Here is a 24269-nt window from a genome sequence, read left to right as displayed (position 1 = left end):
TAAAGGGAAAATAAAGCAAATGGCATATTAGCAGGATATGGACAGAACTGGAATAACGTGTTTCACATTCCTACCTGCAATAATACCAAAGCCGTAGTTTTTAAGTTACAAGTAATTGACCTCTCTTTTATTACACTGCAATTATTTTTGCTGGTTTTCTTGAGGGCACCAATGGTTGCATAAATTAATTCTGATAGAATTTCTTCATTCGATCAGTTGATTAAATTCGTATCAGACGTTATTGGGTTATTTACAGATGATTTTTCAATTGATGAATTTAGAAAGGTATGAAAGGAAGCGGTGGTAACGTACTTTATGCTACTGTCCAAGATTTTACCTGGAGAGACTGAGAAAAATAACGAAAATCTCGTTCAGGCTGGCCCGAGATTCGAACACGGGCTCTGCCAAATACAAAACTGAAGTATTAACCACTACACTACAACGTTTGGTATTCGCACGCAAACGCTCTGTTTCTGTCAATCGGAATGCTCTAGAAGGAGTCTGTAATTTTAAGCTTTGGTGTGCCGTAGTGTGAATGTCACTGGTTCGTAAAAAACGCCCAATAACCACGTTTTTGTTAAAGTTTACATTCATGCTGCTACATTATTAATTCACAATTGGACAGACCAGTTCAATTACTGCCCATTGAAATCAATAGCTTGTAATATGCTCCAAACTCCATCTGCAAGTTTGTGATAATAACTAATTTCCTAGTTTAGATTTGAACTGTGTACGTCACCTATTAGATAGTAAAATCATTCAAAATGATGACCCAGTTCACTTGCTCAGGCGTACTCCATATTTGGGTTATTATGGTTGCTTGCCAGTGAGAAGTGACACGTAAGTACAAGAATATTTTATTTGTTAAGGTTACCTGAGGCACACATAACCGTTTCAGGCCCAGTTCCTCAGAAACACAGTCTCACCCCATTGCATTAATAATAAATGGAGTAACACCGGATGTAAATTGCCCCAATGTTTTTCTACCTTCCATTGCTTTATTTCTCCCTTTTTTCGTTTTCCACTTTGTTTCATACCTGATTCTTTATTTTTCACTTCCATTTTTTATTAAATGTGTAGCCTCGTTTCGTTATTTATGTCTGTTTATCTTATCTGGTGTTTTGTGTGGGTATGAGTCACCCACATCAACGGAAGAACATAGATTGCTCGTGTTTAAGAGATTGTGCTGAGAAGAACGTTTAGACCTAAGGTGGATGAAGCGAAAAGACGATGCAAAAATGTAAAAACTGAGGAACTTCATAATTTGTAATCGTACCTTGTATTATTATGACATTTGTATCAATAGGGTTGAGATGGACTTGACAAAATTTTGGTCAGAAAATCTGAACGGAAGAGACCACTTTGGAAGAGCTAGACGTAGGTGAGAGAATGATTTCAACATGGATGTTAAAGAAATAGACGAGGGTTTGAACTTGATTTATTAGACTCGGGATAGGTACCGGTGGCTGCCTTTCGAAGAATTTCTGGACCACGTGAGCAAATAAATTTCTTTATTACTGTTGCACAATGACCGGTCTGAAGAAGTGAGTGCCGCTGCTGCAGACTGCGTAGAATCTTGCATTTAACCTTGAATTGCATTCCTTGGAAAACATTCAACAAAGTCAACACACAACTGTTATGCCATCGTCAGTTCAGTTACCACAATTTTTGTACAGTACGTAATTCACCATAATTAGTGCCTTGGCACAGAGTCTTCTTCTGAAAAATAAAATTCAAATCTCAGAAGTTACTTAAAAATTCAATTCAAATCTCAGAAGTTACTTAAAAATTCCAAATTTTCTAAGAATTTGTATTTATTATTTTATTGATGTACAGATGTATGTGGTGGTACTCTCCTAACCCACTGACTTCCGTTAATCCCATGGCGTTCTGTGATACATATAGGCCTAACATTTTACTTGATTCTTCTAGTCAAATTCTGAAAAATAAATTATGTGTGTCTTTCGTTGTATCATTCAAAATAATTCAATTCCAAAGGGTTTTGACGACGGTAGATTACACTTAAAATTATTCGTTGTCAGGACTTTTCCCATCGTCTGTTTTTTAAAATCACCACGTTTCGGAGGCTGGTTCTGTCTCCGTCTTCAGGTGAGAGGTACCTACTCTGTTGGGTCCCTTAGATAGAGCTAGTCTCTGTCACTGGACGGAGACAGAACGAGCCTCCCAAACGTCGTGATTTTAAAGAACAGACGATGGAGAAAGTCCTGACAACGAATAATTTTAAATTCAAAATAATGATCGCAAACTTCTAGATCTTTAGGGAATATGGTTTAGCGCTGTGATTCCTGTGGTTTAACATTTGGAAAGACCTGTACCGAGCCCAAATGGATTTTTGTTGCGCACCTTTGTGTATTTCGCAACCATGTAGATTCTTACAACCTAAATCGTGATGAGTTGTGTACGTTTTGTGATTGGTTGTTTAAAGAGGCAAGTCTGGGGTCAGTTCATCAGCTTGCATCTGATTGGCTGACTCGTCGCCTAACCTCCAAACTTTTTATGTAAACTACTGAGATAATTTTAAAGCAGTAAAACAGGATGTACGTCACGCACGTGCGAAGGTCATTGTTAAGCATCATCATGCCAGTCACTGCCTTTTATGTGGGATTTCAAAGGTCGAACAAACACAGACAGTGTGCCATCTAATAACAGAAAACGGAGTTAGTGGCTCTACAATGCAGCTCTCTGTTTCTTCGACTGTGAAATGTGCTTACGCTAGTATTCATGAAGGAAATTATGTAAAAGAAATTCATAACATGTTTCACTTTGTTCCCGTGTCCTTTTGCAAGTGTTCTCTGCTTGCACTTCTTCTCCTCCTAGCAAACTTCAAAGCCTTAAAAACTATTTCTTTACAAAGATTCGCATGAATGCCGAGCCATTAGGTACGTCCAACGTTTCACTTTTTACAACAAAAGGTCCTGCGAATTTATAAGTTGGTAGCAGGGGCGGCGTAAAGAAATCGCGAGGCCCAGGGCGAAATATAAGCGAACCCTTGTTGAGAAAATTACTTTTAATTGAAACAATCACGCCAATGCAAATTACCTCCTGCGAATAGATGTCAATATCATAACTTAACGTAACCTAAACTAACCTGACCCAACTTAACGAAAATGAAGCTAATTTCCCATTTAAAACAGATTTCCGGAGCACCGAAATTCATAACAAAAGACTGAATGACAAGTGTTTAGAAATTTTGTTGAAAGGTCATGACACATTCTATCAAGATATAAATGTGTAACACCATTGTTGCTAGTTGTTACGAAATTAATCTCTCTTAACCTGAATATAAAAACTGTTTCTGCACATATTGTCGGTATAGGAAAACTATGTGGAGTCAACGGCTAATCATTAATATCACATTAGTTAGTGTTCTATAATTCTGTGCTGACTATTTTTTGTTCTGATAATGATAATGAGCAAAGGAAGTTTATCATATTTACCGCAAATTACTTTTTCTAAATTGTCTTTGAGTGAAGAAATTAATGTAAAAAAATCATGGCCGACCTCTTCCGGAATTACAAATAGTTAACACATCGTCGAGCACGTATGGGTTGTCTCCTGATGTAAATTTACTTTTCACACACACACACACACACACACATATATATATATATATATATATATATATATATATATATTGTTATGTGTTGAAAAACTATTCTGATTTCTCCCCCTTGTGCAGCGCTATCACTGCTCAGACTCACGAGCCGCCACTGTTAAAATTCAACATAAATGACTAAGTAAATTATCCTGTGAACTTTGTTCGTTGCTCAATTGTTTAAGCAACTCATTAAACAACTCAGTTATGTAACATTTACGAAAGATGGGTTCCATTTATTGCAATTATTGGCGTGAAGATGGCGTAACGTTACGTTTTCTGTTATGGATAATTCAGCTATCATAAACGCTTGTGATTTGAAACATCCGTACAGGAGTGCCTTCTACAGGAATTCACAGAGAGCCTTGCCATAAATATCATCATCTATGGTGCTTCGCCCCGTTTTCGGGCCATGAACTCCCCTGTCACATATACACATTTGCCATTTTGCCTGATAAGATATTTGCAAGGCGGTGTCAATTAATTTGACATGTTACAACAGGTTGCCTAACTGTATGTTATCGTAACGTAAGAAAAATTACCTTGTAGAGTGACAACAATTGCTCGCATCAGACAACAGATTTAAACACAGATATAAAGCGTTTCATGAGCTTTGGTATGGAAGGGCCACAGTACTTGATAAATTTTACGGTATGTTTCTTTTTCTTTTAAAACTCGTAATTGCCGTGAAGGTCTTGCACTTTGTAACGCCGACACGGCAGCCTCATACATGTGAATTTTTTTTAAGTGATCGGCCATTTCGTCCACCCTTCCACGTCCCAAGATTCAGTTTTCGTTTATTGGGAAGTCGAAGATTCAGCATGGCTAGTACCAAAGGCCATCTCATCCGAACCAGTTCTAGCCACTTTCCACTCCTAATCAATATCCCGAAAATAAATCTTAATGTTGTCGTCCATCTTCTTATCGATTGCTTGAAAAGTGACAACAAAAGTTTTTATTTTTCATTTCATTTTTATTTCTCCATCAGAACTGCATGTGTTGCTATAAAAATTACAAACCTGGCGTAGGCTCGAAACTTTGAAATTCGCATCTGACATGTCATATACTACACTTTTCAATTTTATAGTGCAGTGGCTAGTATAATATTAACTTCTAAACCGGCCTGTCAGGTAGTATGGTTATTTCAATTGTGTTGTCAGCTGAGAGCGATTGAGTGATAAGAGCCGGCAAGGTTATTTGTTATCCCATGGTATTGTAAACTAGTTCATCGAACATGTATAGATTTTATAATAATGGATTGCAAATAAAATCCTGTCATTGCACCAAAACAATCCAGTTACACGTGCTGATGATGTTTGGTATATATTGCGCTTTGTACGTACAATCCGAGAAAAACCTTCTTTCTGTTTGGAAGACGGTTTGCTAAATATGTTTTGTTTCAGCCGTGCAATTCTTGTAGGATCTGCTCTGCTGAATTTAGTGTCCAAGGCTAGTCCAAGCTTTTCTCCAAAACGTTGGCAGCTACATCAGTTGTTATGATTAGTATTGAAAGTTAAGTTAGTTTTACCATCTAGTCTCCTGCATCTAGTAAAATGTACTCTTAGTTGGTTGCTTGGAGGGATGTTCAGGTATACCCATACTCCGCTCTACGCCTACGCACACTTGGTGTCATCTCCTAATTTAAGACACATACGCATATTGCTTACTGCAGAATGCGCTTCAAACGTGATGACTGAATTACCCTCAATCGGTACAAAATTTCCCCGACGTTTGCACGTCGTTGGAATAAAACATATTGAATTTTGTAGAAATTAGCTGGCAATGATCGGTATATTGCTTCTATATATCCTTCTCCCTTTTTCCTGCTTTGTGATGTAATTTTGTACAGCAATGTGCTGGGTTGTTCATCCAGTTATCATTAGCAAATTTAGATTAGGTTATACATTGACCTAATAACATTTCCCTCATCGTAGATAATTAAATACAGTTTTTGGACTCTATTATTAGAAACAGTTTAATTACAAACAATGAGAAAATGTTTGTTTTCATGTTAAATATTTAATTACATCTGAGTTCTTAACTTATCATTTAACACAGTTTCTACATGCAGGGAGAGAAATACCTGTTTCGTTGGTAGACTGGATTTTCAACATTGCGAATTCAGTTGGTAACAGGAATGGTTGGGTTGGTAATAATCGTGGTACAAAGCAAGAAAGCGGGTTGCTAGTTGGTGGTAAACCGAAGCTCGTAGAAGTTAAATATTTGTTTAGAAACCGGCATGGCATAATTATGTTTACATAAAAGTTGAATCAAATATTTCATTATATGTGAAAGCCTGTATGTGTCTTAACTAGTGGTATATTGTATATCCCACACTATAGGAAATACCTAGTAGTAGGGTAAGGTTTTGAAGTATGAAGTGTATAATAACCTATTAATGAGTGGTTACATAGGGCAGAATCAGACGTAACTGAAACATGTCTTAAGATTTGATAAAAGTACAAGTCTTTGAAACGATGTACAGAAAATAAATTAATAAACAGTGATAAATGGACTGACTATGATCTCAATTAATAGTGATAAATATCATATTACCAGTTGTCAGTAATGACGATTGCAGGAAACAAACTAGGCTAATAAATTATCTTACTACAAATTAATGTACAGTTCATCTAAGAAATGAAAACTGTGAATCAGTATCAACAGTCATGATGTTGATTTAAAGTTTGCTACGTTTCCAAATATCTGCCCAAGAATTTTTGAAGAAAGCTTTCCTACTAACAAACTGAAAAGGATTTAAAAATAATGGATAATTAAAGGTATCGAAATAACCTTCAAACGTACCCTTTACATAAATGACCAAACAAATAACAACCAAGGAGAGAAGATTTACTGTAAGGAATACTGCAAGGTGTTGGTGTTCATATTATTTACATGTTCCATATCATTTGCTTGGATTGTCCAGCACATATGCTGAACAGAAAAGAATAGAACAATTTGTTTACATTCCATACATACCTCAGTATACTCAAATGGAAGTACCACTAATTATCACGTGTCACTCATTTTCATGAGATTACCAATAATTATTGTGTTTAAAGTAGAATGCTTCTATTCTTGATTTAGGTGACAAAGTGATGTTCCACACTGTAATTGCTTACACTGAAGTCACTGAAGATGAATGCAAGGTATTCTCTTCCAATTTTAATTGGCTTGACTGTAACAGGGATATCAGCTGCTTACCTGCTGTACTTACTTTTCAGAAAGGTAAGAGTAGTAGTCCGTAAGTACTTAAAGCCTGGTTGAATAGTGACAGTTTAATAATAATGAAGCCAAATATTTTTCTCATTACATGTTTTTATGCCACTGATCAGAGTTCAATGCTTAATCTTTTGAAGCCAAAGCTTGTCTGACAAATATTTAATAATTTAGTCCTTACTGCAAAGAAAACATAATGCCTCTTCCTTAGAAAGATCATTTGGTTAAAGAAATAATTGATGTTTACTCTGAGAAACATGGGCAAAGTGCATAGTTATTGATTATTAAAGCAGGTTGCCACTGGACTTTAAAGGGTTTAAATATTCTTTTTGTTAAAGTTAAGAAGAGTAAATAAACTTAAGGAAAGAGGAAAATAATAACATCGAGGAACAAATGCTGCCTCCCTTCTCCCCCTAGAAAAAAGTGGTATGAAAGTTTAGCTCAGGCAAAAAATTATAAAGGAGAAGAATTTAAGAAATGTTTGTCAAGAAGAATTGTTGCACATGAAGTTGAATGTAAAGGGCACAGAGCCAAATAGAAGAGTAGTATCTATTAACAGAAGAGAGATGAGATGTATAATCATTTTGTGCTGAAATTCAAAATGATGTAATGAAGCTAAAACCAAAAATCATACATAAATTACTAGAGTATATATATATGCTAATGCACATTACTTTTGGTGACAGTTGAAGAGGATACATTTGAGTGATGTAGATAATATTTCTGCCCTCAGGATGAAGAAGATTTGGATGTGCATTTTCAGAGGGTCAAAACTTCACGACCTGCACGTATTGTAGTGAAGATTCCAAAGGAATGTGTTGGTGTTGTAATCGGCCGAGGTGGAAGCAGTATTAAGGACATTCAAGAGAAAACTGACACAAAAATAATTTTTAAAGTTGAATGTAAGCTTTAATGTAGGCCCATATGGCAGAATAATACTTAAATGGATCTTAAAGGAATAGGGTGTGGTAGGCTCTTTCAGATTCCTTTAAAAGGTGGAGACTAACTGAGAGACTATATTATCTTTTCAAGAAGGGATATGATCTTTGGATTTAGTTATGTGAGCATATTTGGATTGAATATGTATTGAAGGAGGTGAAATATGTTCTGATTTTTGCATTATGCTGGGAAATATGAATAGAATACAGATTACTGAATCAGACTAATGTCATCAGTATCATTACTCATTATGATACTGATCGGTCTTTACCTTACATAGTTTTAAGCTTCACAGACATTTTGTAATGCTCCTAGGTGTCACATTTCTCAATTCTTATCAACTCACAGGCCGTAGGGTTATAAATGAGAACAGTTTTATTGAAACTTCATAATAATTGATTAGAATGGTACTAACTTTGAGGTTCACACATTTTTCTTCTTCTGTGGCTCTCTGGTCCGTATTCGGTCCATGGCCTCCTCGATTCTCCTTTTCCATTCGGAGTCCGTCTGTCCGAGGCTTTGATTGAGGTTTCGAAACATCTTCCTTTTTACGGTGCAGGGTTGTTAGCCTTGCTACCAACTTCCAACCTGGAGGACCTGTCTTAGTCCAACCTCTCCCCCTCGACCAATCTGGCTAGGGAGGCCCTACCAGTAGCTATGCTACCGCCACTGAGGTACTCAAGCCCCACCACCACGACAAGGTGCAGGTACCATTAAGTGGGGGGTTCACACATTACTCAATAATTTTCTTCAACCAAATCAGTAACTAGTGAGAGATTTGATATAGCTTTTACTCATTTTTTGTGTGAATGGCTGACCTCAGTCCATTTTGTAACATGTTGGAGTACCTCACACTTGTTACTGTGGTTCCGCATACCTGATAATTTTCGAGAACATGACCTTGAGAGTCCCAGAACAATGTCAGCATTGACTTCCCAACTGATGGCTGAGACGTGAGTTTTTTGGCAGCAGGAGAGGGTTTGCGCTACTACTGCATACACACATGTACACACTCTGTCGAGGTAATGCATTGTTCCCATGTTATGCATATAAATTTGTGTGAACTTCAGCCACTCCGTAACCCTCTGTTCTTCTTTGTTGCAAATTGAAAATGGCATAGTCATTTTCTCTGCTTCACTGCATTCAAGGTCATTTTGGGCAGTGTATCTACACATCAATTTACAGGGATCAGTACTGCCAGTTATTATTAGACTGTCTTGTGCCTTCTGCAGACAGGAATGAAAGTGTGGATACTTTTTAAATTATCTTCATATTAACTTATTTCTGTGTTAGAAAAACATTCCATATAGAAGTTTTAGATCTTCATGACATCAAAATTTTATATTTTTGTATGATGAGTAGTTTTTAATAGAAATTATGCAGTGCAGTCTGACCTTACTTTCTGTTTTCTGTGTGAAATTTATGTTATTTTCTTTCTTAGTGGAAACTGATCAACATCGAGTCTGTGTCATTCAAGGCACTCCCGAAGGTGCACAACTTGCAGAATCCCTTATTCATGATATCATATTTAACCAGCCTTTGATTGAAACCCATGAGATGTTTGTACCACAGGTATGTAATAAAATGAATCCTAAATGCAAATTGTGTGTGTAGTCAAACACGTATAACATTTCCAACATTTTCATTCCTCCATTATTTCAGACATACTTGTAAATTTGCAAGGACATGTCTGGTCTTAAGAATGGACTGTTGTGTGAACTGAACCACCGTAAATTATCCTGTTTAGCACACGTTCCTAAGAAGAGACTGCCTTGACAGATATTTCACATATTAAATACACAACAGCGCATGCTACACTTTCTATGTTTTTGAGATTGAACTAAATTACAGTTATCTTAATCATATAATAGTGTGTGTTGCATATATTATGTAATATGATGGCAAATTGGTACCTTCTTGTACACTAGAACCAGATTTCTAGATCTGTTTGTGTTCATCGTGCTTCATAGCTTCTCAGTAATGTGTCCAAAAATAAATTTACTCCAGACAAGTGCATGAGACAAAAAACTTGGTTAAGGAGAGAAATACTGCTCTTGTTTCTCTCTTTCCCCCCCCCCCCCCCCCCCATTACTACTAGACTTCAGAGATTGACCTGTGATATAAAATATACTCTGTACTGACCTGAAATGCATTGCGAGGAATTTGGGGATACTGCAGATCACTTCTAAAGATATTTACCTAATTATAAATTTGAATACTGAATGCCATTATTATCTTAATCCATTGCATTGCATAAATTTGATTAAAATGACTTTTTCATAAAATGGTTAGCCAGGATAGATGTTAGTAAAGTGACTGGCTGTCGGCCGAATACCATGGTTCGATTCCCAGCAGGGGTGGAATTTCTCTTTCTCCATTACTGTTAAGACTAAAATGCATACAGTTTTACCCCCATGCCTTCAGAATGTTGTGCTGAGATGGAGGAGTAACTTTACCTTTATGTTACAGCATGTATGTGGCAGAATAATTGGTAGGAATGGGGATAGCATCCGAAACATTTCTCGAGCTTCAAACGCAAATATCATATTGGAGGGAAGCAGTACCAGTGCCAGAGAGATGAGTAAGCAAAGCTTTAGTGTACAAATGCAGTTAGAATGTCTCTGTTACCAACTTGGAGACTTTGTTGCACTGCCCCTAGACCCTAAATATAAGCCATGTAAAATTTAACTACACCTTAATAAGGTTGAGTGGAAATCTCATAAGTTTAAACCTTGTAAGGAAAATACGCTATTTTGTGCGTGTCTGCAGAGCCTGTATGAGGATAGCTTTCAGATGTTCTTGCCACACAGAAGACCAATTGCTTCGATCTGCTTATGTAAAACAGTTGATAAAGATGTACTCATGATTAGTGATCTTGAATTAGAGATGTAATGTAATGTGCACCCTTGAAAGTGTTAGATGGATAAAATATTTTGGGTAAAAGGCAAATAAATGTAGATTTAGAACATTACTTATGGATGTTTTTGGTGGTAAATATATATGCAAAGTCTATGCTGTGTTCACTTTTCTTCTCTCTGTTTTGATAGTTGGAACTCGGAGAATCATAATCAAGGGAACGACCGAACAGATCGCACTGGCAAAGTCACTGATTGAAGAGAAGGTGATAGAGGACATTGAGATGAGAGAAAAAATTTATGAGAGTCTAGAGAAAAGATCTCCCCGTAAGAGGACTGGTCTGCAGTACCTCATGTCAGCTGAGGCAGTAGAGGTGAGTTGGGTCATGTTAAAACCCTAGTGTCCAGGAGACGACAGAACCCCGTTAAATCCTTTTGCCCTGTTCGAGCTGGCACACTGCAGGATCTTATTTCTGTAAATGGCCTAAAGGTATTTGTCGGCAAGTCATTCCTTTCACTGTGCCCACAAGTAAGTAAGAATTAAACACCTTAGAAACTAAACCTTTAGCTTATGTGTGCAAAATCTTATGCTTGGACCCTTTGTCATCCATTTTTAAAAACACAGTAAAATTTATTAAAGTGAAGCATTTTCATTCCACTAAGAGAAACTTGTTTTAGGTTGTGTAAGCCTTACTAATGTATGGATTGAGTATTGAAGACTGACTGATGCTGATTAATATAGCTGTCAGTGTGTGACAGTCCTTGCTACATCACAAATAACGGATGCCTGCCATATATATTATATGAGTCTTGGAATGGCGCCTTCTATTTTAGTATTCTAAAGTTTTGTTTTGTGATAGAGCTTTGAAAATTTTTTCAAGGAAGATAAAAATGGTGGTGCAAATTATTTTTGATACGTTAAATGTAACTGGTTAACTTAAATTCTTGTAGTGCCATTTTATCCATATATATAAATGATTATACTGCCGTGGCTTGGTTGGGAGATGAAGATGAGACTGCGGGTAAAGTTTATGGGTCTTTAAACTTTTGTGTCAAAACATTTAACCTGATTTGTGAGACATGGTGGCATCTTCTATGGTAACCATCAAGGTAGGAGCCATTTCATGTCAGATGAAAAGACTGAAGTACTATTTTCAAACTTACCATCTCTGATTTCAATGAAATATACTTTTCAAGGAATATCCTATGTCATGGAATTAGTATACTGATTCTCTAGTTTGATATGGACGGAGGACTGAAATATATGATTTTGTTGCAGGAGGAACGGATGAAGAGACACAATACTGAGAGTTTGATGACATCAGGCAAGGATGGTTTCATGGAAGTTTATGTGTCAGCAGTGGAGCACCCTGGGCATTTCTGGGTCCAGGCAAGTTCATTCACACTTAAGCATAAATGTTTTTTTATCCAGGTAGTTTCAGATCTGTGTGTTCAATTATATCTCCGTGTAACATTTTACAAGGCATGGTTTCTCCTTACCAAGTGTTCAGTTTCTATAATTGCAGCCCGTATCTCCATGGCAAATTCTTTCCAGGTAATTTTCCATACCAAGTCCTTGAATATTTGTCAGTCATTGTCATCTTCTAATTGCAGATTTTTTAATTGAATAGTGACTTATGAAACAATCAGGATTTCTCCCAGTCTTTGTGTTTATGATTTTTCCCTCTTAAAAACCTTAAATTGGGAAAATATAATTCCCATAATTCTGGAAATGGGACTCAGTTTTACAGTTGTGTAAAGCAGCTGCATCACACCTTATAGTGCCAGCCATGTTTTGAGAAACTGAGCATTTAACATAATAAATAATAACTTCTAAGCTAATTCATATACCTGAATAGGAGGAAAGACCGCCGCGGTGGTCTAGCAGTTAGAACGCTGGGCTTGTAATGCTGTAATACTGGAGTCCTGGGTTTGATTCCCAGCGGTGCTCAGATTTACAAATTGTGTTGGGCAAGGCCGTGGTCCAGGCATCGCAAAGTTTTCCTCCGGGGTTTCCCCAGTTTCTCCATGGCATCCCAACAATTACTCCACTTTCATCATCATCTCGCAAAAAGGGAGTCACAGCAGGAGCGTTAAATGTCGCGGTCCCGATCGAACCCATGTACTGATGGGTCGTGAATCCTTCTAACCACCAATGCACACCATGCTGAATGGTGTGTACTGGATATGAAAAAAAATATGAGTAAGGATAGGTTAAGTCAGTATAATGATTGTCTATGGGCTGGTTGACTGGAATTAAATCCCTGGTAGGGACAGGAATTTTTCTTTTTGCCAGAACTATGTCTATACTGTACCTCTGTCCTGTGGTCTTCATTTAAAGATTGGAGTGTAGGAAAGTTTGGTGTTACGCAATCACCACCTTGTCGCTATTGTGAACGTATAAGCTAACTTTCTTGGCATTCACTTCACTTTGTGGGTATTAATAAAGAGAAGGTCTTTTGCTACAAACTGCACCATTCTCCTTACTAATTACATATTTACTGCCATAAAAGTAATTTGTGTCCAGCTTGGAACCAAAGCTAAATTCTCAGTAACTTCATACCATTAGTTGTGCAGCTTAGTTTCAGTTTATTTCTCTTTTTACGCGTCATATATTCAGGAAGTTTTGGAAACTACTGGAAGTCAATCTACAAAACGTAGTATCTATCACTGACAATTAAAAAACATTGAAACTGGATATGCATTAGTATACTTTTGTGACAATGAACACATGACATATCTATGGATTGTCTGTACTAAATGTATTTAGTTGCATGGTAAAGAAATTTTTTCTTAAAGTTTACTGTCAGAATTATGTCTCGACGGTTTATTGTATTGATTACTGTGGTAGATGTCTGTTTTTATACCAAGTTTCTTTGCTTCTTTCAGGTGATTGGACCACGTGCTGTAGACCTTGATCACTTGGTGGAAGAAATGACTGAATTCTACAGGAACGAGGGGAATCGCGAGTTACATGCCATCAAAGAGGTACAAAACAGTGAAATATTGTTTGTTAATACAGCATGTGGTAACTGAGGTGGGGCTGGCATACACTGAGCAGTTGAAAACTCTTTATCTGGTCAAGAAATTCCTCACTTTTTTGGAACCTGAAGGTTTATCACTGTTACTCTGTCTTTCATTGGACATTATTTAAAAATCAGTTGAACCCATTTTACAACCTTTTTTGCTTGCTTAGGTGACAGTAGACCAGCTCGTGGCAGCACCATACAGCCATGATGATAAGTGGTATCGTGCCAGAGTGACTGAGCTGGTACCGGATGACTATGATATTGAAGAGAGTCAAGTGACCCTTTACTATCTTGACTATGGAGACTCGGACACGCTCCGAAAGAAAGAGGTTTGTTCCCTGCGGGCTGACTTTTTGAAGCTGAGGTACCAGGCCATTGAGTGCTCCATTGCGAAGGTGAAACCAAAGTGAGTAGACATTTTTTTGTTTCCAAACTTTGTTGGTACAATTTCAAGGCTCTGCATTGCAGTTGGTTGGGAAACCTCAACTGATGAGATCATTTGTGAGGCTTAAGCACGGAGGAAGAGATATCCATTTATTTGTGGTCTGTTTAATGCTGCCGTCAGTAGATCAAGCAATATAATGGGTTGATTAATAAATTCTGAATTGGAAAATGTATGGAAGGATGTGGTCATGTTCTAATATGTGAACTAACCAACTGTGGAGCAGAGTACTTGAAAAGCTGATGGTTGCTCAGCTAATTAAAAGTCCCTGTTTTTTTAGAGAAGCCAAAGGTCCATTATCATGCTCACGACAACCAATCCGAGTACCTGTGTAACATTTTGTAACATGGTTGGGTTTTTTTATGGTGTGAAGTTGTTACGTCTTGCCTGATCACCGAGTTGGAAGACCCCTATTCTCCTCCATCCACAACATAGAATATGCCACACTGTGGTGACAATGGATCTGCTTAACATGATGTTTAATAAGTTGTGTTTTGTTTTATGAATTATGTTTCACATTCAGAAGATGATCCCTTTAAATTTTTATTTGTTGTTCTAGTGCTTTATATAGACAAAATAGTTAACGGAAACAATGCTGTGACAGAAAATCTCTTCTCAAGCTTAAACTAATAAGAATTGTAAATTTATTTAGAATTTCATTAATGAATTCTTTCGAATAGATGGAAAATGCTTTGAATTGTTATTCAGTTATCAGAATGAATTTTATAGGAATTCTGAGAAAATTCCCATCATTCAAACACATACATACATGTCAAAAAATATAGGAATCATTAAAGTTGGTAACGTTTATTTTAAATATCTTTCATGTGATACAAGAAGAAAATTGTTCCTCGTGCAGTGTAGTAGTTCTCCTGTTAATTAGCTCTGGTGAGATTAAATCTGAATCGTAGGTAAATGAACATTATCTGTGGCTTTCCAGTTCATAATTTTCAGCCTTTTTGCCATTTGACACTGTGTAACTGGTGCAGTAAATAATATTTTATTAGTAATTGTTATGTGCTTTACTTTCTGTGTGAACAGTTTTCTTTTCATAAAATTTAAGTGATGTTTATGTTGTTGTTTGATAGTTTCATCTGACTGTGAACGTACAGTGTGGTAGTAGACTTCATAATAATATAGTAGTCAGTGTTAACATTGAAATTTTATTGTTCTGTGATGAAGGAATTATGAATGAACAGTATTTCTGCAATGTTGTTAGTGCTGTCACATTTTCATTCATGTTTTATTCTTGTTCACCGTGCATATCACATTGGCTTTTATTAGAAAAATATTCAATACAAAATTTGTAAGAACTCTGCTAGCATTTTGGCCATGTACGAGGTGCGATCGGAAAGTTTCAAGACTGTGTCAATAGAGGGCGAACCGGATGTAGTACGAGCTTCTGCAGTCTGGAAACCTTTCGATCGCACCTCGTATTAAGCTATGTGTATGTTGTCAGCCCTGACCACCGTTCAAGGTCGTGAATTTTTAAACTAGCTGAGTAACTGTCAGGTTCTCAAGAACTCTGCTTTATGAGGTTCATTAGATGCCTTGCTTTCCATTTTTTCCTACATTCGAATTTGTCCTGCATTTGCAGGGTCTGTGTTTTTACCTCTCTTGGAGGTTTTTGATTGATCTATTTTTTGGACATTGGTAGAATTCCTTGCATGTGTGATCAGCCATATCTGCAAGGCTTCTACCTATACAAACACAGAAAATCGCGGACAAACGGCCATGCCTTGAGCGGCACTCGAAGCCGCGGTCGCAGTGGCTAGGCGAACGAGGTCTGTGCCTCAGACCGCGTGGCAACTGTGCCGGCCTTAGATATCTTGCTCTTCATCATTGCTACAAAGTGGTTATCAACACACCCGATATTGCTACAAATGAGAAGCTTAAACAGAGATCGGCATTACTGCACTTTGTAGAATTAATGTGTGTTTGTCTTCTCTGAAGTCACATCTGTAATAACTGTTTTAAATTTATGGAAATTCATTTTTATTCAAGTGACATTTCCTTAACAAGCATGCCCATTTTATATAAAAAGGAATTTGCATAATGTTAACAAATAACATTGTTTTGAACTGTACAATTTTATAGTTGCAGGATCCTAAAATTTTTATAAATTTTTGTGTATTATTCTTGGTTTGGACTTATGATTTTTCTGTATATAAAAGTGTTATTAAATCCACTGAATTCCCTGAATCATTTCACAAACCAAGTTCTGTGTCACTAGGAAGACTGTCTAAGTTACTAGATATAGAGCTACCGAGCCCTGCTTCACATGCTTCCGTGAACAGGTCAGGATTCACTATTTCCATTACTTTCCATGCCAGAGATTTCTTTATATTTGTAGCATTGTCCTCACAGTATGCCAGAGCAGCCCGTTTGAGTGAATCACATTCAAACTGATCGGCAAGCAGCAGGAGTGATGCGACGCTTTCTGGCCTGATAGTCTCGACAAGAGTTCTCTCACAAAGTAATTTGAGTCCTGGCAGATGGTAATTCTCTCCAACTGGAAGCAGCGTAGAAGCGATGGTGTCCAAATTGTCGACATGATCGGTATAGATGTAACGAAGCACTTCCTGTAGGGTCTCGTCGCCAAGGCCAGGCAGCTCCAAGCATTTGTCTTGCTTGTCGTGCATTTCGCCCGTAACTTGTTGCTCATGTATTTTGATCATGGTTGCTAGAACTGGGGATCTGGCACTCAGAAGACAGCTGTGTGCTGCGAATTTGCGCTCCCCATCGCCTTGTAGGATGATGTCTCCTATAAACATGCACCTTAATTAAACCAAGTGCCAGGTGAAATAATGATTTAACTGCCTGACAGATGAAAAACTGGCCAATAATAATAATTTTAATCCATTTCATATCTTTATAAATTATTTTGTAAACTTCCCTTTTAATATTATACCATCAGTGTGGTCATGGAGAAATTAGGAGCTGATTAAATTTGAGGAATGTTTGTTATTTAAGATTTGAGGTTTTCACAACGGTGAGTATGAAGATTTCTGTCTTCTGGGTTGTTGCGCTGTGTAGTATGGTCGATGTTTACCAATGCGCCCTGATGATGGAGGCAGTATGACCTCTGAAATGTTGGTTAGCATCGACCAGACTACACAGCGCAACAACCCAGAAGACAGAAATCTTCCATCGCCCTGATGACGGAGGCAGTATGACCTCTGAAATTTTGGTAAACACCGACCAGACTACACAACACAACAACCCAGAGGACAGAAATCTTCTTAATGGTTTCTATTGCTTACGTCATATAATTTTTCATATTCCCATTTCCAGTCTGAAACTATAAAAATTAAAAATTGTTTCTAATTTTTTTATATGGATGTGAAAGTTGGCCTCTCATCGCAAGGTAAGATTATAAATTGAAGGTGTTTGAGAACAAATGCTGTGGAGGATGTTTGAATCTAAAGAGAGGCGAAGTAACAGGATGGAGGCAATTTCATAATGAGGTGCTTTGTAATTTATTTTTTTCACCAGATGTTAGGAAGCTCATACCAAGGAGCTGAGAAGATTTGAATTGTAGCATACGTGAGTGAAACAGTTTATGCATAACAAATTTTGGTTTGCAGATCTCAAGCGAATCAACCAGTAGGCATAGATAGCAGTAACAAAAATTGATCTTAAGAGAAATTTGTTGTGAACTATCAGGTTTTTGTTTTTGAGGGTTCTACAAAAGCAGGGAATTTACTTATTAGTTGAATAACTTTCAACTGTTTCAGTAGGATCTTACAATATGGAGTGAGTCAGTACATGCCTGTGTTTTCACTGACATGGGAGAGCATTCTGGCGAGGTCCTGTGACAAAGAGTGGTGCTCTTCCTCCGTTTGAACAATTTGTAACTTGATGAAGACGGACACGTCACCACTTGAGGACTCTGTATGACGTTCCAATATACTGAGGTCCCTGTAACCTAGTGAGAGCATCTCGTTAGTGTTCTGGAGGTGCAACGCCACACGACTGACATGACACATTTCCCATTGTTTGATCTCCACATTGTACACCCCAAACTGAAACCTAACGCGCGCTTGTTTAGGTTCCTCGATACTGCAGTTCAGCATGTTCAGACAAAGCACTACAGGGTTATTCAACCGTTTGCCCTCTGGTCCTCTCCAGAAACGAATAGACATGTTCCATCGTGTTTGGACTCCATTGACATTAAAATCAAATGTGGGGCTGTCGAATGAGTCTCGTTTGTTGATGACATGAGAATATTTTTCAATGACCCATGTGTATTTGAAAATGATGTCTGACACTGCTGGCACCAGTAATTCCACGCCTGAGCTTGGTCCAGCCATGGCATTTGGCCTGTGGAAAGAATGAAAAATCACGTAAATTTTAGTGATCAGTTTAAATGTTAACCAACACGAATGCAGATTTCCCTAAAGAAGGATAACTCACCTGATTTAATAAGTGGTTTATGAGGGAAATTTCTTTCACTTTAGACTTGTATTGCAAGTTTTGGATTTGTGTTCCCCTTAATTAGTTGAACTGTACAATCCAGAAGAATTGCATTTCACATTTCTGTTACGCTTATTTATTGTGCCTGGCAGCGAATTCTCCGCGGTTGGAGCAGAGCTGGTAGGGTCAGTGGTGCTCCTAACACTGTCCTGTAACGATTTGGCACCGGAGTTAAGTTTTATGATGATGGCCACGCAAGTAAGTGACGGCAGCATCCCAACTAACCTAATAGGCCACAAGATAAAGCCTGATTCACAACACAATGCAGTCGCCGCAAACCTTGTGCCGTGTTTACTCACGCTTTTTCATCTGCACAGATTACGTAATATTTGATTCTATGAATAAGTTGGTAAGGATATGTAAGGAAGCGGTCGTAGCCGCTCTTAAGCCTGTGTCTCAGAATTTGGCTGGAACGAGTAATGGAAACAACCTCGAACTGGTTGAGCAGGTTGAGGTTCGATCTCGAAACTTTCACAATGCGAAGCAGGAGTGCTAAGCACTGGGTGCGATGTTCAGTAGTGGATTCGTTGAGAAATTTCGTGGTGCGAAGCGATACAGTTTCTTAGAGAACAATGTATAGATGTGCGTGTTTAGTAAATGTCGCGAGGCGCGTGGAATAAACGTTTCCGCTGTTTTCTTGCAGGTCGCTCCGATGTGTATTATAGCGCTCAGCGTATAAACCGATGCAACTGAAATAGAATGGCACTCAACCAAATCTCAGATAATTGCAAATGGAAGTTTTCGATACGTTTTGGCATTTGGCAGTATGACCAATTGACGTCAGAAAGGAAGACGAAAGACGAAAAAGAAAGAGCAGGAGAAATACGAAAAAAGGGTAAATGAAGAAAGAGAAGAGGAAAGAAGGAAATACAAAAATAGAGAAGAACTAAAGCGAATAAGAAGGAAAGAAGGCGAGAAACAGATTGAAAGAAGGGAAAAGAAATGAAGAAAACAGAGAATAAAAAGGATGGAAATGAAGAACAAATAAGCAAGGAAAGAAAGACTGCACAAGAAATGAACTTCTTTTGTGTTGTAAGTTAGATAAACATGGAAGAAATTTACCTGCCAATTTTTAGCCTGTTCTATGAAACAACAGAAAGAAAATAATGAACTCAGTTTATTACAGCATTCCAAAAACTGTGCTAACAAGAAAGTCCTTCAAAATCATTTGAGAGAAAAATAAGGCAGGCCGAAATATGTATTAAGGAATGCAATTATAGCTGCCTGATTTCCCATTGAATTTCACTGCCAGTGTTTGTATTTGTTTTTAATTCTGTAACTTTCTCAGAAATAATTCTGTTTCGGTTATAGACATGTAACAAATCACTTGTAATTTCCTTTTTTACAGAGAAGGGGGCTGGACAGACGAAGCTACAGACTTGTTTGAGGACCTATGTCACGTGGCACAGTGGCGAGTGTTGATGGCCCATGTGGATTCTTACAGAGAACGGGCACAGGGCGAACGTGAAGGTAGTCCTATTCCTGTCGTGGAACTGTTTGATACAAGTGGAGCTCAGGTGGGTATTCTTTTCTGTTTTTCTTTTCTTCTTTACCATATTCTTTCTTCTTATTTTTTGTGTAGATGCATGTGTATAAAACAGGCAAGAAAAATTCTTTTGATTTTCTGGATATTTTTGGGATATTTTGCATATAATTTCTTTGAAAGTAATCAGAAAGTTTTGTTGCCCATGGTGCAGGGTTATTAGTCACCTGGTGAGGAAATTACTTTCATGGTTTATCACTCTCATCACAAGAGACCATTATCAGACTCTATCAAAGTCATTATAATCCAGTTGACACCCTATTTTTAAGATTAATTTTAATAGTACCTTCCATCTGTGTTTAGGTCCAACAGGTGGTCTTTCCTGCCTTAAAATTTCTACATTTCTAACAATCAATATCATCGTCGTTGTTGTTCTGCTTAAGTATAATAACTTTGCAGGATATCTGTGTGGCAAAGGAGCTGGTTAAGCAAGGGTATGCGACATGGGAGAAGAATCCTAAAGAAGAGCAGCAGAGGATTGTGGGTAAACAGATGCAGCAACTGCAGACAGCCAGTAGTGGAAGTGCATCACCTGGCATGAAAAGGAATGCTGTAGTCAATGATACTAGTGAAGAAGACCATAAGAACAGCATGGCATCTGAAGACAGCAGTAAGATAAAGTCAGAGGAAAGTGGAGTGCGTGAAGACAAGAAACTGGTACCGGGTTGTCAACGGCTGCCTGCAGAATTTTTGAATGAGTATGACAGTGGCAGCGAACTAGAGATGGGTTAGTTTCGTTATGTTAGCAGTCAGTGTAGACAACACTAGCCTATATTATGTAAATAAAAACTGAAGTCTTGATGAAACCTGAAAAAGGTATGTTCTTTAGATCTTTAACATATTCTGACTTGCGTGAAAATTGATTAAACATCTTCACGGCTAAGCCATTTCTTCCAGAGACAAGTTTTTGGAAACATATTTCTGACACAGCTTGAATTATTCATATTTCAGTGAAGTGTTTTTTTTTACCTATTGTCTAAACTGCTCCCTCTTGATAAGATACATTTACTGATAATTATATATAAACTACAAATACAAGCCCTAAAATCATGTGCCATATCAGGAATTTTCATTCACAACAATATTTGTTGCACTGAAATAGAAACTTTCCACACTAGCTGACTTATGTACCAGTTTAAGTAATAACACAGCCAAACATTTGAGCATAAACCTTGTTTATGTAAAGTACATCATCCTTTAATGTCTCCACCAGGATGCATCATTTTATGAAAAATACTTTATTCTTTTCTCTTCTACCATAGGCACTCCTTTTTTATCTCTTTCCCTACTCTTCTTTCCATATCTTCTCTCACTTTTCTTTCCACCATTTTCTTGGTCTCCCCATAGTTTGTTTATTTAATGCATTAATTCGTGATGTTCTTAACGGAATGCTATTATTTCCTGTGTGTAACGCATGACTATACCATTGTATTAATATTTTCTTAAATTTTTCTTGTGTTTTGACCTTCAAGTCTTATATGATATTCTGGTTCTGGTTTGTTTCATAACACCATATAAACTTCACTTCTGCTGCTAAATTTTATTGCAAAATTCCTTAAATTTGTAAATGTTTTTTTAATGTATTTCAGCCGTAATTTATATACACAATAAATAATATTTGTACTTAAGTTGGTTAACAGAGGATAGATTACGTTGTAATTTGCTTGTTATGGTTCTGAATGTGTCGATAAAAATGCTGTATATAACATGGTGACAGGGTTTGGTACATCCTCCTCCACCAGATTGACTTGATCTCACTCCGAACAAATAAAACTGTTTTGTTTTCCTACAAATACTGTTTTGTCACGCGGACGACGACTCTCCTTTCGATTTAGATTTCTGAAATATCACATACACTTTGGCTGTCCACACCTTTTCATGCTGTTGACAGTGAAACAATCCACACTGAAAACATCGGGTTTATTTTACTAATTGTGACGTAAGCATTTGCCCCAGTAAGGTGCTAAGTCTTGTTCGCAATTATAAAATATTCAGTGTTTTTTTCAGATGTTAGTTTATTAAAATATTTGGATTAATACAAATACTTTTTTGTCTCTGATGCAGTCATAAGCGCTTACTTTAAGTGAAGTAGATTTATAAACACTCGGAAGCAAATTAAATTATTCGCAAGACGATATGCAATAAAATCTCAGGCGATCTTGTGTCAGTAGGTGATTCATGCAACTGTCTTTTTCATTTCCTTGAATGATCAATCAGTTAACAGTTTCTTTACCATGTAATACTGCAAAATGATATTGTATAAACCCAAAAAATGGCTGTATGAATTTCTGTAATGGCAGATAAGGGCAAATTTTTCTCAACAAAATACAGATCAAAATACCCAGTTTATGAAAAATTTGCAGTCGCATTTGTGGGACAGTTGTAGATATCAAAATTTCTCAGCTGATGCTCGTACAGCTCAGAATTTTAAATACAGGTTTTGTTATGACTACAGTTTTAAATGTGACAGAGATAACTCTTATAAACTGATTGTATTTGACTGTTAATGCAAGATTAGGAGATTTAAATTAATTGTTTTTTTAATGTTTTTTAGTGTAGCCAGCTTTACAGATTTAGCTGTGTATTCATTGTGTTCTCTTATGTTTTATTGATTGTGTTTGTTTTTGTCGATTATTATTCATGTTACTTACTTGTTTTACTAATGTAATACAGCCACCCAGGTAATTACAACACCTCAAGTAGCTCACTATGTTTAAATTGTGAAGTGTGGCGAGTTTTCCAAATATCTGTATCAGTGGTATATTCATAACAGCTGTGGAGGTTATGTAGCACTGACTGTATTAAATGACATAGATTAATATTATTGATTTTATTGATGTATCTTTGTTATGACAATCACAAAACAGTATCTTTGTTGGTGGTCTTTTTTCTTGCAGGTTGATATATTATAATTTATTTTATTCTTTCATTACGTTTATTCCAGTTTATTTTGTGATTAAATTGGAGAAACAAGTTGGCAGAATGAGAAAGCAATATTTATTAGTATTAAAACCCAAAATATTTACTTTAAATTTACATTATTTCAGAAATTGTCTTTCAAAATAAACTTATGTTGGGAATCAGTCTCTGATGCTGAAGTAGATACTTTCACCATTAATTTGCTATATGACAATCACATCAGCGTACTGTGTGTATTTTTTCAAAACCCACTGGTATCAAAAGGATTGAGCAATGGTTTGTGAGGTATTTAGAAATTCTTTTGGTAGATGATAAGTGTTTTTGTCATTGGGTACAGTGTATTCCGCCACCCCATTTATGATCAGTTCTAAGCCACTCCAGAATAAGGTGTCAAGAAAATAGCAAGTAAAAAACGTGGTGCCTGTGACATGTAGGATTTTGGATCCTCTGTTCTTCCAAAAAAGTGTAACCCTAAGTATTATTATATGTATGATGTTTCATAATTTATTTTGTGTCATTTTTAATCCATTGACCCAAATTAAGCCTATGTGTTTAGTATGAGCTGTCATTGTTAATATCACATTTTTGTTTCATTTTTAAATATTTTAAGAATTTAAAAGATCGGGGTCATGTTGCTTTCCGGCTCCATGGATTAAATTAACATACTTAAGGTTGTGATGCTTTGTAGTTTTTAAGTAGTCTCCAAGGTTTCAGAGGAATGTATCGCCTCTTTCTGTTACGAAGTAATAAGGACAAATGTGGCCATATTTCGTGTTTTTATGTCGGTGATAATGGTGACTTTGTAACGCAGTGAAAACATAAATTGTCAAAATTTGTATTTTTTTATGCTAATCAACTTTCCGTGCACTCTGGTGGCGGATACGAGAGCTAATAATCGCAAACTCCAATACAACATATAAGCCTATGGCTCAGAAAGTGGATGAATGCGTTATCTTTCCTTGTTATTTCATTGAACATTTCTGGCTCGATACCCATTAAATGTTTTAATTTAGAAGTAACATGAAGATGTTACGGTTGTTTGCTTCTGTTCTTTCCTTTTTTCCTCCTGTTGCAATAATAAAAGCTAAAATTGTTCACACAGGTTTTTACATGTAAGGAACATATTCATATACATGTACGACATCTTCAGTGTTTATTGAAACTCTCTAATGTAGTGTGTCTATTTCACGTAAGATGGCGAAACGGGTAGCGAAGTTATAGCTTTGCGGCA

The 24269-nt window shown here is 36.9% G+C and overlaps 2 protein-coding genes across 5 annotated transcripts in view; one reads left to right on the top strand and one right to left on the bottom strand.

Moving 5' to 3' along the window:
* The window catches only part of LOC110833970 (tudor and KH domain-containing protein homolog), a 106832-nt gene extending 82769 nt beyond the window's left edge, over nucleotides 1–24063 (top strand). Inside the window, exons 1-11 of one of the 4 annotated variants that reach the window (XM_087350362.1) lie at nucleotides 5748–5880; nucleotides 6704–6844; nucleotides 7569–7737; nucleotides 9216–9346; nucleotides 10244–10355; nucleotides 10822–11003; nucleotides 11909–12019; nucleotides 13519–13617; nucleotides 13826–14064; nucleotides 19925–20093; nucleotides 20519–24063. In XM_087350362.1, coding sequence (XP_087206488.1) covers nucleotides 6755–6844; nucleotides 7569–7737; nucleotides 9216–9346; nucleotides 10244–10355; nucleotides 10822–11003; nucleotides 11909–12019; nucleotides 13519–13617; nucleotides 13826–14064; nucleotides 19925–20093; nucleotides 20519–20851 — 1635 coding nt within the window. In that variant the 5' untranslated portion in view covers nucleotides 5748–5880; nucleotides 6704–6754 and the 3' untranslated portion in view covers nucleotides 20852–24063. Of the gene's footprint in view, nucleotides 1–5747; nucleotides 5977–6703; nucleotides 6845–7568; nucleotides 7738–9215; nucleotides 9347–10243; nucleotides 10356–10821; nucleotides 11004–11908; nucleotides 12020–13518; nucleotides 13618–13825; nucleotides 14065–19924; nucleotides 20094–20518 lie in introns of those variants that run through there. The other 3 variants (XM_022072628.2, XM_022072627.2, XM_087350361.1) reach the window with 3 other exon arrangements.
* LOC110833972 (protein roadkill) lies at nucleotides 14892–19186 on the bottom strand. The gene is made up of 3 exons (XM_022072633.2): nucleotides 18517–19186; nucleotides 17873–18423; nucleotides 14892–16864 (listed from the first exon to the last, which is right to left on the bottom strand). The coding sequence occupies exons 2-3, from the start codon at nucleotides 18411–18413 to the stop codon at nucleotides 16308–16310; spliced, it is 1098 nt and encodes a 365-aa protein (XP_021928325.1). The 5' UTR covers nucleotides 18414–18423; nucleotides 18517–19186; the 3' UTR covers nucleotides 14892–16307.
* Nucleotides 24064–24269: the final 206 nt, after the last annotated feature.

This window comes from Zootermopsis nevadensis, unplaced genomic scaffold (genome assembly GCF_977971745.1).
Source record: "Zootermopsis nevadensis isolate Lab colony 2312 unplaced genomic scaffold, Znev_1.0 Znev_ptg000017l, whole genome shotgun sequence".
In the NCBI taxonomy this organism is placed as follows: Eukaryota; Metazoa; Arthropoda; class Insecta; order Blattodea; family Termopsidae; genus Zootermopsis; species Zootermopsis nevadensis.
Note: the sequence above shows the minus strand (reverse complement) of the source record. Positions and strands in the feature narration are given on the sequence as shown.